A 15,899-nucleotide genomic window follows, 5' to 3' on the forward strand; every position below is an offset into this window, starting at 1 on the left:
AAACAGGAGAACTACAACGTGTGGCGCAATAGCACTTGGGAGTACTTCGACCTAGCGTAGTAGTATTGTTAACACCTAATTGTAGATCCTATCCACCACAGAGTTTAGAATCCATGCTGGATCGACCCTCAGCCTCTCCCTCCCCTCTGAGCGAGAGAGAGGCACACACACTAGAGATGCGCTGATGGGCTATTATTTCAACCATAACTGCATAACAAAACTTATCATCCATCAGCACCAAAGTTTTTTGACCAATTTTCAAAACCGCACCCACCCACCACATTTCTTCTGGGCACATGCCGCTGTTGTCTGAGGCTAATGCTGACACTAATGCTGCGCCACCTGCTCCAGAATTGTTCCGAGAGGTACTGCACTCTACGCCACCTCTTCTTGGCATACAAATCTTATTGGACAAATTTGCCTGGAGGCGGGAGGGGCCCAATGGACTTCATTGATTGAGTTTGTTGTGAGAGGATGACTGTTAACAATTGACAGAGCTTCATAAAAGAAGCTCTTGCTCTTGGGTGCTCCTTGTTGGTGCCCCCCCCCAATCCCAATTCTCCCCCACCTTTCTTATGCAGCCCTTGCTACTTAATCTACTAACCCCCCCCCCCCCATACATGCACAAATAGGCTGACACCAGACATAATTTCTTACTTCCAGTAACTATGTGGTGTCAAATCCACATTAAATAATACAACATCAAAAGAAGTCCGCACACCGTGGATGTATACTGCAGATGATGGCTTTAATGCACTCCGGAGCATTAGTGAAGCAAGCAAGTAAGTGAAAGCAAAGTAAGATAAGTGAGCTAAGTAAGCCAAGTAAGATCACATCCTCTGGCTGTTGTCCAGCCTTTATACCCCTTCAAGTCATCCCAGACAAGACCCTCTATGTTTACAGACAACTGACCAAGCCCTCTCATCCTGTTATTCCTACATTCTTTAGGTTGTGCCATTCTTTAGGTTTTGCTTACATTTCCTGGCACCAAACCTTGTCTATGCCATTTTCTGCCAGGCCTGCTCTTTCACTTAAACCAGTCTTCCTTTCCCACACTGAACATACTACAGACTTCAGTTTCACAAAACAATGATATTACACAGAATAAAGATACTACATAAAAGATATATAAACTAAAGGATATATTTCAATAAAAATCACGACAACTATATGCATGTGACAATAAACTTCCTTGTATCCTTGTAAAAGAATGTCCTCAAAGAGGTGTCATCCAGTCTCCCTTTAGCCTGTAACAGAACAGAACTCATCACGCTCCTTACTGTCCGTATTTGGCGTTCCCAAATGCCTCCCATGTGGCTTGCTTCAGGAACATTCATCAGGAAGTCACATTGCTTTCTTGCAAGGTAAGTAGAAATCCTTTCTTTGTCAAGTTCCATTAGACCTCTCTCCAACTCATTCTTTGCTCCAAGGAAATTGGTACCTTGGTCATCTCAAAGCATTCAAAAATGCATCTGTTGTGAGATCCTCCAACATTTCTAAGTGGATGGCCCTGCAGCTTAGACATAAACAACAGACCATACCGCTTGTATTCTTTTCGACCTTGTTTTGTGGCCGAAAGAGTCAATTCCGGTGTACAAGAATGGAGGAGATGGATCTACTCGGTCAACAGGTAAGTCTGCCATATGCTGTTCTTCAGTCCGTCCACGCACCTTTCTGCAAGTGACACAACTCTTGATGTGCTTGCACTACCTTGCTGGCACCTATTATCCAATAGCCGCTAGCTCTGAGCTCATTCAAGGTTTGCCCTCGGCCTTGTGCGACAGTAAGCTGTGTGACAATGCCTTCCTTAGGAAGGATCACTGGATGTTTCATCTCAACTGATGCGGAGGACATTTTCAACCTGCCACCAACCCTGAGCAATCCATTTTCAAAGATAGGGTCAAGTTGATACATCTTGTGAGTTTTTGGTAGCTTTGTGGATTTCTGACTAAACAATTTCAGCTCTTTTTCAAAGGCTTCTCTTTGTACTGCTCTGATGAGCACAAGAGCGGCTCTCTTTGTTCCTCTACACTAATGGGTCCAGACCTGTCTTTATGCGCCAGTCTCTGAATCCGAGCAATAACGTGAAGGGCTATATTCCAATCTGAGAGTCTTGACGGTCTTTGGAGGAAGCTCTCTCGTTCAACAGCATCTGTTTTCATGACTTTGACCTTTGGGTCACCTACAAGAAGCTCTGGGGATCTTTGGTTGAAAACTATTTCTGGTTCCCATAAGAACTTTGGTCCTCTGAGCCAATTTGATTCTATTAGGTCTGCCACCTTGAGACCCCTAGATGCGTGGTCTGCTGGATTCTGGCTTGTTTCGATGTAGAACCACTGACTAGGATCAGTTGTGTCTCTTATTTTCTGGACGCGATTTGCTACAAAAACATGAAAGCGCGCGCGTCATTCTTGATGTACCCGAGCACCACCTGTGAATCAGTCCAGAAAAACTCCTGATCTATTTTTAGCTCCAACTCTTCTCTAAGGACATTACTCACGGCAGCACTGTAGCTGCATTGAGCTCAAGACGTGGAATGCTGACCTCCCTTGTGGGTGCCACTCTGGCCTTACTTACGACTAATGCACAATGCACTTGTTCATCAGCAACAATCCTGATTGTTGCTGGCATCTGAAAAATGATGCAGCTCAATTTTTTGTATTGTGCTGAGGTAATCAGGAATGAAGCATCTTGGTATTTGAATTTCCTTAAGATTCTCTAGATCATGGAGCCATGTTTCCCACGTTGGCTTTAGTTCAAGGGGAACAGGTTCATCCCATCCTACACCTCGTTTGCACATCTCTTGCAGCACTCTTTTCCCAGTCAAGATGTAGGGAGAGAGAAATCCTAACGAAATCCAACAAAATGTCGTAAACACTAGCTACCGTTGATAGAATTCCTCGCCGGGTGGCTGCCTTTTCATTAAGGACGACACTGAATGAAAACGCATCCGTCTCTATGTTCCACTTCACTCCCAGCACACTCGGCATTGGAAGCTCACTATAGTTTAGGTCCACATCTTTCACTCCACTTGCACGTTCACTCTCTGGAATTGCATCCAAGACCTTCCTGTTGTTAGAGACAAATTTGTGTAAGTGCAGCTGTCCCTTACTACAGACTTCTCGTGCTTCATTCACAAGCTGGTTGGCTCTTTGAACTAAATCAACACTGATAAGCCCATCATCCACATAGATTTTTTTCCGAATGAAGACTGCAGCCAATGGGATCATTCTCATATTTGCTGGCGAGGTATTTCATGCCATAGTTAGCACATCCAGGCGATGATGCTGCTCCAAATATGTGAACTCGCATCCGGTATTCTTTGGGCTCTCTTGCTGTGTTCCCATTTTCCCACCACAGGAACCTCAAGAAATCTTTTGGGGTTACGTGGAAGCGGTGAAACATCTTAACGTCGCAATTGATCGCGATCTGATGCTGGCAAAATCTACACAGCACTCCAGTCAGAGTATTTAGATTTAACTTAGATTTTTAGATTTAGTTAGATCAGGTCCTGTAAGGAGGAGGTCATTCAGAGAGGTGCCTTCACATTGGGCAGAGCAGTCAAATACGACCCTAATCTTCTCAGACTTCCTAGGATGATACACCCCATGGTGTGGAATGTACCATGTGTTGTCTTCCTTTGGGGTAACATTTGTTTCCTCTGCATCACCATCCCTAAAGACATTGTCCATGAATTTAATGTAATCTTGCTTGTACTTGGGACTCTTTTCCATTTTTCTTTTTAAATGTTTCAATCTGACTGTAGCCAGCTGCTTGTTGTTTGGAAGCTGAGGACGCTCTCTAAATGGTAGAGGCATCTCCAGATATCCCTCTTCATTATGTTGGATAATATCCTATCCTATTTAAAAGATGCAGAAATTGAATGTCGTCTTAGGATATTGTCTTTTCTCTAGGATTTGTGTCAAGAAAATCTTTCTCTAATGCTTTGATCACAGAGGCAGGTGTGATAGGTGGAAGTTCTTTCACAGAGATGCGATGGCAGAACCCTTTGTCATTCCTTGTGTCAGTGCAAGGCATTTTGGCTCCAACTATACTCCAGCCTAACTCTGACTTGACCGCATAAGGTTCATACTCTTTCCCTGATATCACTACCTTTGGTTTCAAAGGCCAATTCATAGCCAATCAAAAGTCCTACAGGACAATTCAACAGATCTGGCATCTCTTCAGCTATGCTGAGAAGGTGAGTCCACCCTGCTGCTGTTTCACGAGTGGGAATGCTATTCTGGGATGTATTCTTGAGTGTAGCTGGTGGTAGCTCAATGTACTCTTGTAAATTGTACCCTCTCACCTTCAGTCCAACAACTCTGTGACAATTCACTATTGAACTCTTGTCAGTCATTGTTGACAACTTCAGTTTGACAGGTTCTGTGTGTGCTTGAATTTTTCCACAGACATCTTGGTCAATGAAGGTACTGCTACTCTGTGTGTCCAGTAATGCATACACTAAGGTCTCTGGACTATTCTTTGCCGCACTAGAGAGCCACACCGGAACAATCATTGAAGTGCGATCACCATTGTCCATTCTCGCGGTGCATAAGGCAATGGAGGAATTGTCCTTTTGTGGTAATGCTTCTAGCTTTTGTTCTACGGGGCATTCTTCATGAAGTGGAGATGGATGACTCCTTCTGCATATATTGCAAGTAGCCCTCTTACTGCAATTTTTTGCAACATGTCCTACTCTGAGGCACCCGAAGCACATATTGTTGCTAATGACAAATCTTTTCTTTTCCTCTAGAGGCATAGCTGCAAACTTTTCACATTTATAAATAAAGTGATTTTGTTGACAACACACACAATCTATTTGTCTTTAGGTTTGAGTGACAGGAGAGTTGGCTGAAGAACATTCTGATGCATTTGAGTCCTTTGAAGTGAAGCTTGGTCTTTGAGACACCTTTGTTGATGTTGCTAGAGTGCTGGCTTTAAGAATCTTCTGTTCTTTTCCAGTTTTCTCATCTGCTTGTAAAAAATGCAAAAAGAGAAGAAACTGGATTGCAAGCAACTCGGGCCTCTTCGGCTACAAAGTCTGAGAACTCCTTAAAGGCAGGATATGGCTTCCCTTCATCTAGTGTTTTAGTGGCGTACCGGTTCCAATGGGTTGTTGCCCAGTCAGGAAGTTTTTGTAGCAACTTTTGATTTTCTTGACAATCATCTAAAACTTTTAGACCATGAACGTAAGGCATTGCATTCTTGCCCGTACAATCTTTACTGGGATGCTGGCAATCGTTATTCACTCACAAATGGCTACGTTGTTCATGTCCATGGATGGCGATGTTTTCGACCACACCAAGCACTACCTCTTCACTGCGGCTCTTAAGGCAGTAGGCTACGTTACGTTGTTCACTGCTTAGAACACGTTCTTCACTGCCTGATCAAACGCAGTAGGCAATGTTTTCACTGCTTTTCCAGAATAGGCTACGATATTCACTGCCTTATCAAAGGCAGTAGGCCACGTTTTTAGCTGCTCCCAAACTTATTTTTTTTTTACAACTGTTTACACACGTTTTCAAAACTCTGTGTCTATTTTTCAAAACTCCACACACAAAACCCACAATTGCTCACACAAAATGCAAAATGCCTCAAATCTCCTGCAAAATGACACACAACAATCAAAATGTCGCAACCTCTTTAAACCAAACATTCGCCTCACATTACAAACACTTTTTTCATAATATGACATTTTGGATACATCATTTTTAAAAGTGTGGGGGTTGTGGGATAGGAAAATGAAACAATCCGGCCAAATTATAAATAACTCCCTACAGGGACATTGTAAGTATTTTCTGAGAGGGGTGCGGACTATATTGGTGTCCGGGAGATTCTCCCCCGAAAAAAAAAATGAAATTTTGATTGCTAAACACGCCATTTTAATGCAGTTTGGGAGCATGGGCGGGCCCAGATGTATTAAGGGCCCCCCACTTATTGTTGTATATGTGGGGGGGGGGGGGGGGGGGGGGTTTGGGGGTCCTCCCCCAGAAAATGTTTAATTTGTTTGATGTGATATTCTGTATTCTGGTGCATTTTGGGGATGGCCAATACTAAATTCAATCAGATTCATAGCCTACATCCTGATTTGTTGATATTGAGGCAATGATTCCATGCAAAGGTTTGGGCTTCAGGGCCCCCTGACCCCTTGGGCCCCTGGGCCTGGGCCCGGTAGGCCCGTGCAGTAATCCATCCCTGTTTGGGAGGGACAGAAGAAGCAGTGCCCCTTATATGTGTGGCTCATGTGACATGTAGGCCTACATAATCTACCTGCTATCACTTCACTATTTGACACTATACCCTACCTGGAGACATATCTCATGTTATAAATCAAGAAATCATTTCAGAAATTATGTTTTGTGCATATGGGTTAGCAGGCTACAATAAACTGCCTAACAGACAGCAGCCTAATTTCGAGGTATCACTAATATCTATTAAATAAATGTAAATGACACAGAATAGTGACAGAACTGTAAGCTCAAATTAAAAAACGTTTGAAGTCTACCCAAACATATGCAAAGGGAATATAAATAAATTGTGTTGCATATAGTGTTGCATATAGTGCACTTAATGTAAATGTAAAGATTATGATTAGCCGTTTCTATGCTTTTTCCATTGATAGTTACAAAAAGCCACGTTGTTGTTTAAACTATTGTTGCTTCTAGCCCACGTTACCTCCAGTTTCACTTGCTGCAGGGACGCACACATTGCATGAGCGCTCATAAGCGTTCTATTTGAGTTCTACATGCTGGAAATCTTAGTTCTCAGATGTAAAACTCAAATGTGTCTTGACGCCGCCGTTAAGATCAAAATAAGATGTTCTAAATGGAACGCGGTCGTATTTAAGATATTACGATAGATGTACCACTACGACACACACTGACAGTGAAATGCCGCCGACATTTCACTGTCAGTTTGTGATCAGATCAAATAAGACGTTCTAAATGGAACGCGATGTAATTAAGCTGTTCAGATCTTTTCCAAACGTCTTGGAGACGTATGTGTGCTGACTGGGCTATTTCTATATAGTTCATGACACCAAATGAATAAGTATTTCTGATTGGGGAAACTTTTAGCCTAGTTTTTTCCCCGTCCGCGGTTCCATACCATCTTGCTGCAAATGATCAGACGTGTGAAGCACCGGGCATAACTTAATTTCGCGGCTGTGTTAATTGTTGAGGAGGCCCATAGTTTGAGAAAAGCTGCAGATCATAGACAGAAAAAGCATAATGCTCTGAGAACAGTAGCCAAAGGTCTTTTTGCAGAAACAACAAGTGCCTTGGTGCGCGCACCCCCGCTTTCACTTTGACTCCCTGCATTTCTACATTGTGACAAAAACTCAGTCAGTCATAGTGAATTTTCCAGATAATTTGTTGTTGCGAATACAGTATTTTACAGCTAACAAGAAAAAAGCAAAGCAGAATACAGTGACCACCAGATGTACATGGAGTTCTTTGCCTAAGACGGAAATGACTGACTATACTATCAAATTGCTTTGCTTTTTCCAAAGACAAGTGTGTGTTTGTGTGTGGGGCGGGGGGGGGATGGGGGCATTACTGTAAGTCTGATTACTGTAATTTTCCTTTCAAAGTATCTGCATTGGTTCTGAATATTTCAACCGGAAATCCTCTAGGAGCATATTGAAAGGGTCCATACCTATATAGAGAGTATATCTATTCATAGACCTATACTAAGGCAATGATTGGATGGTGTTCAGTTAAGTAAAGAGTGTTTACACATGTGAAGAGAGAGAGTGAAGCACTGGTGATTTGGTGTGGCATGGATTGTGTTTTAAAAAAACGAAATCAAGTTACTTCCTGTTAGATTTTTGTGTGTTAGGTAGAAAATTGTGTGTGGTGTTTTGCAAAATGTGTTTTAGTCAATTGAAAACTGAGTCAAACACTGAGAATTAGTATATGGTTTTGCAGATTTGGTGTGGGGTTATGATGTTTGGAAGACATGTTTAGAAAATTGTGGGACAAGAAAAGATTTAGTGTGTAAGCAATGGAAAAAACTAATACATTCTCACATGAGCATATTGTAGGCCTACATAATTATGTTCTTAAGAGTCCATGAGTAAACATTCATCTTGCTCATGTATTAAACTAGTATTAATGGCCTTAGAAAACATTGCACTATTATATTACAATACACACATGAAACAACATCACAAACAAACATACCGTGTGCACCTTCTGACCAGAAATTTAGGAGTTGCTGTCTCGATAAACTGTTTACTCTTTCACTCTTTCTCTAGCACACCTAACTCCGTGTGCAGCATAACACCAAAAGGACTTCATGCTCATTTTGCACTGCTATTAGTTAGGCTGATCACATGACCACAGTAACTTGAATGAAATGCAACTAACTAGTTTGACCTGTAGGTGCCACTATTTTGCAACCCTTGTAAACAAAACTCACATAGACAAATTATTATTAATATTTACATTACATTATTGTAAAAACAAATAACAACAAATACATATTTTAAAGAAAGAAAAAGACCTGTGACCTGTGTTCTCAGCGACAGCTACAATTCATATAAATGCCCTCAGTAAACAGCACACCAAACAGAAAGCAAACAGTTACAAACAGTCACGCACTTGGCTTCATAAGAGATTGCGCGTGCCTGCCCTCACGGACTCGCGATTGCGCTGACTACCGGACAGCGGTAAAATAAACGGGAGACCGGGCGACAGCGGCATCATGCCGGATTCGAACCGGCGATGCTGGCACAATTCTTCATGTGCTTCGCACAGCGACGTCCTCTCCATAGTGCTACGGAAGCGCTGTTTAACCTAGTGCTCGGTGTTATAAACATTATTAGAGTCTCGTGAGTGACGCTGTCTATTGCGTGTAGGTCAAAGGTCCTCCCTTTCGTAAAATTGATTTTTATTTCTCTGGCTGTTGCAATTGATATTAATGATTAATATGAATGCCCTCAGTAAACAGCACACCAAACAGAAAGCAAACAGTTACAAACAGTCATGCACTTGGCTTCATAAGAGATTGCGTGTGCCCGCCCGCACGCACAGACTCGCGATTGCCTCTGACCGCCGGACACCGGACAGCGTAGCGTAACGGGTGACAGTTGCGGCCACGGCATCATGCCGGTGGCGATGTTACTGGCATAATTCTTTTGCAGAGCGACGTCTTCTCAATAGTGCTAATAATCCTAGACAACACAACCTAGTTTGTTTATAGGCTGCCTAGGTAGAAACATGATTGAGCGAAATGATCTGAAACGAGAATGAGCCATTCAGAACTCTTCCCTTTATGATTTCAAAACCATCTGGACCAAGTCTGTTCACGACCGAAGAACAAAAGTGTTAAAGCTTTTATCCTCCAAGCTCGGGGCCTTTGCTGTCGAAGCAAAGCCATCATGCAATATGCTTGTGTTTGCAAAGGAACAGGCACACAAATGGACCGTTCTGAATAGGGGTTCTCAGACAGGGTTGGAGAAGGTGTTGTGATGTTTCTTCCTTTTGGTATTTTGACCAAAATATGACAGAAATTAAGACCTCAAGAAAGTAATTACAAATGGTGCAAAAAAAGGGAAAATATCTGACCTTTAAATATTACTCTTATTCTGGTAATAGGTTACATCAAACACATTGGTGTTAGATTTACTCCACATCATGTATATGAAGTGTAGAAACATTAGCATTAAATGAAAGTCTGGGATTACAGGTAAACCAACAATATATTTATTAAGCATGATCAAACATCAGACTGATATTAAATTGTCAGTTTGTTCATGCATGTGAACAGGATAATGAAGTATGTTGCATCTAACCACCGTAACAACTTTGTACGGCATAATTAACACTGCTCGCAAGAATTATTTGGGAAATGCATGAAAGGCTGCAGCAAGCAAAATATGATCAAAAGAATTCACCGCATCATCTATAGTCTATGTTCTGTGCTAGCTGTTCTGTTCTGTGCTAGCTGTTCTGTTCTGTGCTAGCTGTTGATTTGTGTAGTGCAGTTTTCTTTTTCTTTCCCCCGCTCCTACTAACTTGCTAGATCATTCTTGTGTATGTTTGTGTAATGACTTCAAATAATAATACTGTGCAGGCGTTTGGGTTTGGGGTGGGGAGTGGTGTTACTGCTAAACTGGTGTTGATGGATGGGTAAGTAGTAATGGCAATAGTTAATATGGTGCCAATATGTGTGCATTCTGGTGGTGTCTGCATTATAAAAGCAATAGAAGTGAGATTTGGCACAGTAGTATTATTGAGTGTCAATTTCTAATAATGTATCAAGCATGGCATGTAGGGTGGAGTTAAATGCTGGTGTGTTAAGGAAATGTTTTTTTTTTTTACTGAAATGGCATATACTTTTAAGGATTTATAACTGTACAGACTTGCAGCTCATGCCTTTGGCATTAAATGAACTGTTCCAGCTTAGAAAATGTAGATTAATACCACAATGTATGTGAGAGTATACTGTGTGTGTGTGTGTGTGTGTGTGTCTATGTCTGTGTGTCTGTGTCTGTGTGCCTGTGTGTGCCTGTGTGTGTCTCTGGTGCTCAGTGAAAGAGTGTCTGTCCCCAGGGTAAACCAAACTGGTGATGAGCTGCTCCTCTACTGAAGCTGCATGGAGTAAGTAGCTGACTGTATGTGCCTGTTTGCTTGCTTGTGCAAATCCTATGGAATGTAAATGGACATGAAGACCACACCAGGGTCAGAGATGTACACTGGACAGAGTGCAATGTCCCATTGTAGAGCTCGCTTCCGGAGTGTCCACTCAGTCTTTATTGCTTTCTCAGCCTTGCTCTCTGAGGCTTCGGCCGTGCTGGCACCATGATCCCCTTGCCCCCTCACACTACTGCCATGGTTACGGTGTGCCCATGAGTAGGTAGAAGGTGAGGGCGACGATGAGGAGGAGACACAAGGGAGAGTTGAAGGTCTGGTAGGCGGTGGATGGCATGAAGATGTCCTCATATTTATAAATGCTGATCATGCGATCTGACACGGGTGGAGAGTCTATGTCATGCCTGGTGATGGATCCTGTAATGGGAGAGACAAAGGACCGCGGTCAAAGAAGCATGCACACACACACACACGCACACATGCACCCACACACACATACACACACACGCACACACACACACACACATACACACACACACACACATGCACCCACACACACATACACACACACATACACAAACACACACACACACCTTTTACTGCAGCCAGACACTCACCCTGTATAGCAGGTCCCCAGGCAAACAGGTAGTACCAGCTGAGGTGCAGGTCAACCAGTGTTTCCTCGCGGGGTACGTAAAGTGGCCGCTTGAAGCGGCACGTCACGCGTCCATTCTCGAATATACCCTCCTCATCTCGCGCTGGGTTGCGCTTGATCTCCTTGGCCCACTGGCCCACATTGTAGAAGTGGTGGATACGAACGCGGCCGTTGTCATCATGAACACAACCCATCACATCATCACCACCCTGACAGAGGAAAGAAAGAACCTGTTACACTGTGTACAGATTACGTACAGTGACCAGCTAAATTCCTATTACTGTTCTGTACAGTTTAATGACCAACTTATTTAATATTACTGTTATATTTCATAAGGTGCTCTGAAAGATTTCATATTATATTATTATAACATGTTCTTTTAATGTTGAAAGCTAAATCAAAATGACATAAACCTGCCCTCACTCATTGACGTCGGTGAGGGCAGGTTGATGGAGATATTTTCTTTACATTTTTTCAATTCAGTTTCATATGCATATTTAGATTTTGCATGCATTTAGCTGACACTTTAATCCATAGTTACTTACAGATACCAATTGCAGGGGCCAGTCTCACTGGAATAACTCAAGATTAAGTGCCTTACTCAAAGGCAATGTGGCAATTGGAAATCGAACCCTCATATTTTGCGACTGCTGTATGTTAGCCAAGTTCCTTAGCCACTACACGACCACCGGCCTTAATATGGTGCCTTCATTTATTTATACTTCTTAGAGCAAGTGGCAGTAGTAAGCAAACGGGGGGTCGGTGGCAAGAAGGCTGAAGGGGAAAAAATAAGCAGTCAGCCTTGTTCCTTCATTTCTCTGTAGTCTATGTGTAAACCACTGCTTCTAATATGACTGCTGCACAGATAGCATGCATGTAACTCAACACCCAAACATTGCCCATTACCAGATTCATCATTTGTCTTTAAACCTCATTCCTCTTGGCTTCTTACCATTTTCTTATCCGATGAGAATCCCACAGCAACCCATCCATCTGTGTCAGCACTCAGCTCAAACTCCACATCTGTGCCGATACGCCGGAAACTCAGGAAGTAGTCACATGTTTCTGCATCGCAGCCTGGCTTCCCATATCTACACAAGGATACGCACACCCCATAGTCAGACATATTACAAAGGACTTACTTTCTCTTATGTTAATAAACAGTGACCCATAAGGCCCTTAAGATTTTGCCGTGAAATGTGACCGGCTATAGTAGGATGTGTTAGTTTGAAATAGCGAAATGAATGAATGAATGAATGAAGTCTGGTTGAGATGTGAAGTGCTGAAACACAAACAACAGCGCCTGGTTTAAGGGAAGCACAGGATATTGGTCTTTTTTGTGGCTCTTGACAAAAAGCAATAAGCCAGCAACCTTATGCCATCTATACTGAGCCAAGTCCTTGCTGTGCAGTGCCATGTTCAATCTTTGTACGGTCAGGAAAGAAGAGAGTGTTCGATTGTGCATGTAAACTCTCTGACACAGACACAGAAGAGCTAGTCCAAAAGGCCAGCCCAGTAGAACAGACTAAGCACACACATGAACATAAGCACCTACTGTACAGCCCCAGAGTGCACAGTAAACATTAAGGACGGACTGTTTTCATCCATTATGCCCATTAAGAGTTTTCAGCCTTCAGTCTAATTTCTGCTATCTCAAACAGCGTTGTTTGAGTAATAGATTTTAGCCCACTGTGCACGGAGTACTATTTGGGTACAAATTAGTGGACACACTCTGTCTCTATTTGTGTGTGCTTGCTTGAGTTCAGTTCACATCAAACATTAAAAATGCAGAAGTTTCTAAGGCTTCTGCTTGATCTGCCTCGTTATTGATACATGAGCAAACACACAGCTGAGTCACTAACCAAACTGCCACATATTTAAGGAGTGTTTTCTTCTCACCTCACACAGCCCTTAGTTACTCCACAGTCAGTGACTTTGATCCGTGCAAAGGGGTCAACAGGAGGAGCGGTGGGAAAAGGATAACCTGGAACCAAGAAACACACACACAATGACTACAGTGTTTCCCATACATTGACTTATTTGTGGCGGCCCACCACAATATTAACACTGACCACCACACAATGATTTTCCAGGTTGTACTAAATTACGCTTAATTCTGGTTAGCATCATAACCACGCTGTGCTAATTTGTCAAAAACTGTTGCATTTAAGTTAATTCTGCAAACCAACCACCACAAATGGAATTCAATCCTCTGAAAAAACACTGGACCATGTGGTTTAATGTCTTCTCTTGTCCCCTCAATCACAATGAAATTGAATTGGACAGGAAGTTAGTAATATATATCAATATATATATATATATATATATATATATACACACAAAAGTCATATAATTTAATGGTGTATTTCAGGTAATATCAATAAAATTGCAGTTATGTTGAGTAATTGAGTAAGGATAAAACAAACAACAACTGTTTTACTGAAATTACTTTATCAGTGCGTTTTGGAACCAAACTCTTCATATATAGGGTAAGGAAACCTACACTGACAACAGTAGGCTACTTAAAATAGTTTGGTTGATCAGAGGTACACACACACACACACACACAGCTGCAAATAATGCAATCCTCAATATACTTTATTTCACTGTATCCACACTGTCTCACTAAAACCTGACCCAACAATGCCTTCTGCTCTAGCCATGGCTGGCAAACACTGCTTGCATCCTCGGTGAACGTTGAAGATCTAAAATGAGTAAAGACAACCCAGGCGGGGGGAGGAAAATAAGGGGCACAGGAATGGAGCGACAGCGGGGTGCTGACCATGGTGCTGATGGCACTCACGGTAGATGCGCTCGCAGGCTATTTGATAGATAGATAGATAGATACGTTATTGATCCTCAAGGGGAAATTCAAGATTTTGCACAATACGGGTTTTCTTTCAAGAGTCTTTCGTTAATTGTACATGGCTAATGACAGTAGGGCATAATATCACGACATTTTACATAGCCTACAGCTTGAAATCCCCCTCAAATTCTCTGATAGACTGACATCTGCGTTCGATGGGCTAGGGATAACCCGTTTATCAGAAAGTCCTCACTTACCGTCATCAGAGAGATATCTGGATTCCAGGAATTCGGAGGCGAAGGTGCTATACGAGTCCTTATGGTGCTCTTTATGGCCAGGCTCTCCGTGTTCCCCATGGCCGCCCCTGAGAGCGCTGTCATCGGTAGGGCTAGTGGTGACTCCAAACCAGAGCTCCGGGCCCAAGAGTAGCAACATCGGTAAAGGAAACACGGACATAGCTAGATTCATTCAAGAGCAAGAACTAAAAATTAAACTGACATTAATATCCTCGTTCCTGTGTTCAAGCCGTCATTTTGTTGTTGAACTACAAGTAGCCTATTTAGCCAGCGTTTCGGCTGTATGGCCCCCGCTCGACTCCCGTTAGCGTCGCATCATTAGCTCGAACAGCCTTGATCTGAATCTGAGAAGGCTAATAACGCTGGTATTAGCTCTCATGTTCTGGACGGGGTTCGTGAGAGGCCTAAAGAGGATAAACCATCAAGTAGCCTATGTAGAGGGATTAGCAACGGATCTACTAAAACAGCTGGCAGAATGGGTGGTCAAAGTCTGTGAGGGATATTGCTCTGATTTGTAAGGGTAACTGGAAATAAATCAATTAGTATCTTATTCAGTAGCCTATTTGTATTTTTTGTTTTGTTTGTTTAATTGGAATCATTTTGTATTTTGCCTATTTTCTATCGCTCATGGTTTCGTCCACCCCCTCCCTCAATATCAATCAATATTGTGGTCCAATAGAAATGTGTGACGTGTCTTATCTGGAACGAATGTAGGCCTATTTCATTCATGCTTATTTGACTGTGATTTTATAGACCTACATTTATAGTAGCCTATTCGAATGTATTGATGTTTACAACCGTCAGTTATCGTAATAAACAGCCTACAGAAAACCGTTTAGCCTATGTCGTTGCTGTTTTTATCTGCATTTTATTTACATCAGAGGGGAAGGGATTTACCCTATCAAAATAGTTTCTATTGGTCCAGTTACAGATCAATTATGGAACCCCCTTTCTGATCAAACGAAGACACTGGAAGTCATCAGACAGACAAATAAAACATACAAAAATAATCATTCATAGGCTGAGAAACCTGAGAAACACACCAGAATGAAGTGCATCTGCTTTGGCCTACAAATGGCCTAAAATTGGGATGGCACAATCACCCATCTTTCAAATAAAAACATATTCAGGTATACAGTAGACTTAGATCCTTAAGTCCTGAGTAGAGACTTCTCAAAGCCACTCTTTTTTTCAGTTCAGAGGGGTGCATTTTCAAACACAGGCCTACTGCCCAGGGACAGGTCATTCTGATTAAGGTAATTCACAAACATGTTCTCCTATGATAAGGCATCACAATGCAACTTGCCTCTACTCACTTTGTATCTGTGTTGTAAAGATATTGCTCTTGAGGTCTCCCTATAGTTGAGAAGCACACTAATAAACAAACTAAATATGCATCTGGGGGCAATGTTCCTACCCAAACATAGAAAGTTCCTAGGACGCCTATAAAGGGCCGCTAAGACAATGGCAGAAGTGCTGTTCGGTTAAGAGGTTATGTGCCATCAAAATGATTTTGGAAACGTTATGTTATGGTAAAAAACTCT

The 15,899-nt window shown here is 42.3% G+C and overlaps 1 protein-coding gene across 1 annotated transcript; it reads right to left on the reverse strand.

Moving 5' to 3' along the window:
- Positions 1–10,492: 10,492 nt before the first annotated feature.
- LOC121721511 (DOMON domain-containing protein FRRS1L) lies at positions 10,493–14,751 on the reverse strand. The gene is made up of 5 exons (XM_042108502.1): positions 14,317–14,751; positions 13,153–13,237; positions 12,206–12,344; positions 11,216–11,462; positions 10,493–11,015 (listed from the first exon to the last, which is right to left on the reverse strand). Exons 1-5 carry the CDS (start codon positions 14,525–14,527, stop codon positions 10,843–10,845), a joined length of 855 nt encoding a protein of 284 aa, XP_041964436.1. The 5' UTR covers positions 14,528–14,751; the 3' UTR covers positions 10,493–10,842.
- Between the last annotated feature and the right edge of the window lie 1,148 nt (positions 14,752–15,899).

This window comes from Alosa sapidissima, chromosome 10, assembly GCF_018492685.1.
Source record: "Alosa sapidissima isolate fAloSap1 chromosome 10, fAloSap1.pri, whole genome shotgun sequence".
Taxonomy (NCBI): domain Eukaryota; kingdom Metazoa; phylum Chordata; class Actinopteri; order Clupeiformes; family Clupeidae; genus Alosa; species Alosa sapidissima.

Excerpts from the sequence above, each read along its gene's own strand:
- LOC121721511 (XM_042108502.1), bottom strand. The coding sequence starts at position 14,527 with ATGAATCTAGCTATGTCCGTGTTTCCTTTACCGATGTTGCTACTCTTG. Across the intron at positions 12,345-13,152 it reads GTAACTAAGGGCTGTGTGAG|ATATGGGAAGCCAGGCTGCG; the intron begins GTGAGAAGAAAA and ends ATCCTTGTGTAG. Across the intron at positions 11,016-11,215 it reads CTGGGGACCTGCTATACAGG|GATCCATCACCAGGCATGAC; the intron begins GTGAGTGTCTGG and ends CTCCCATTACAG.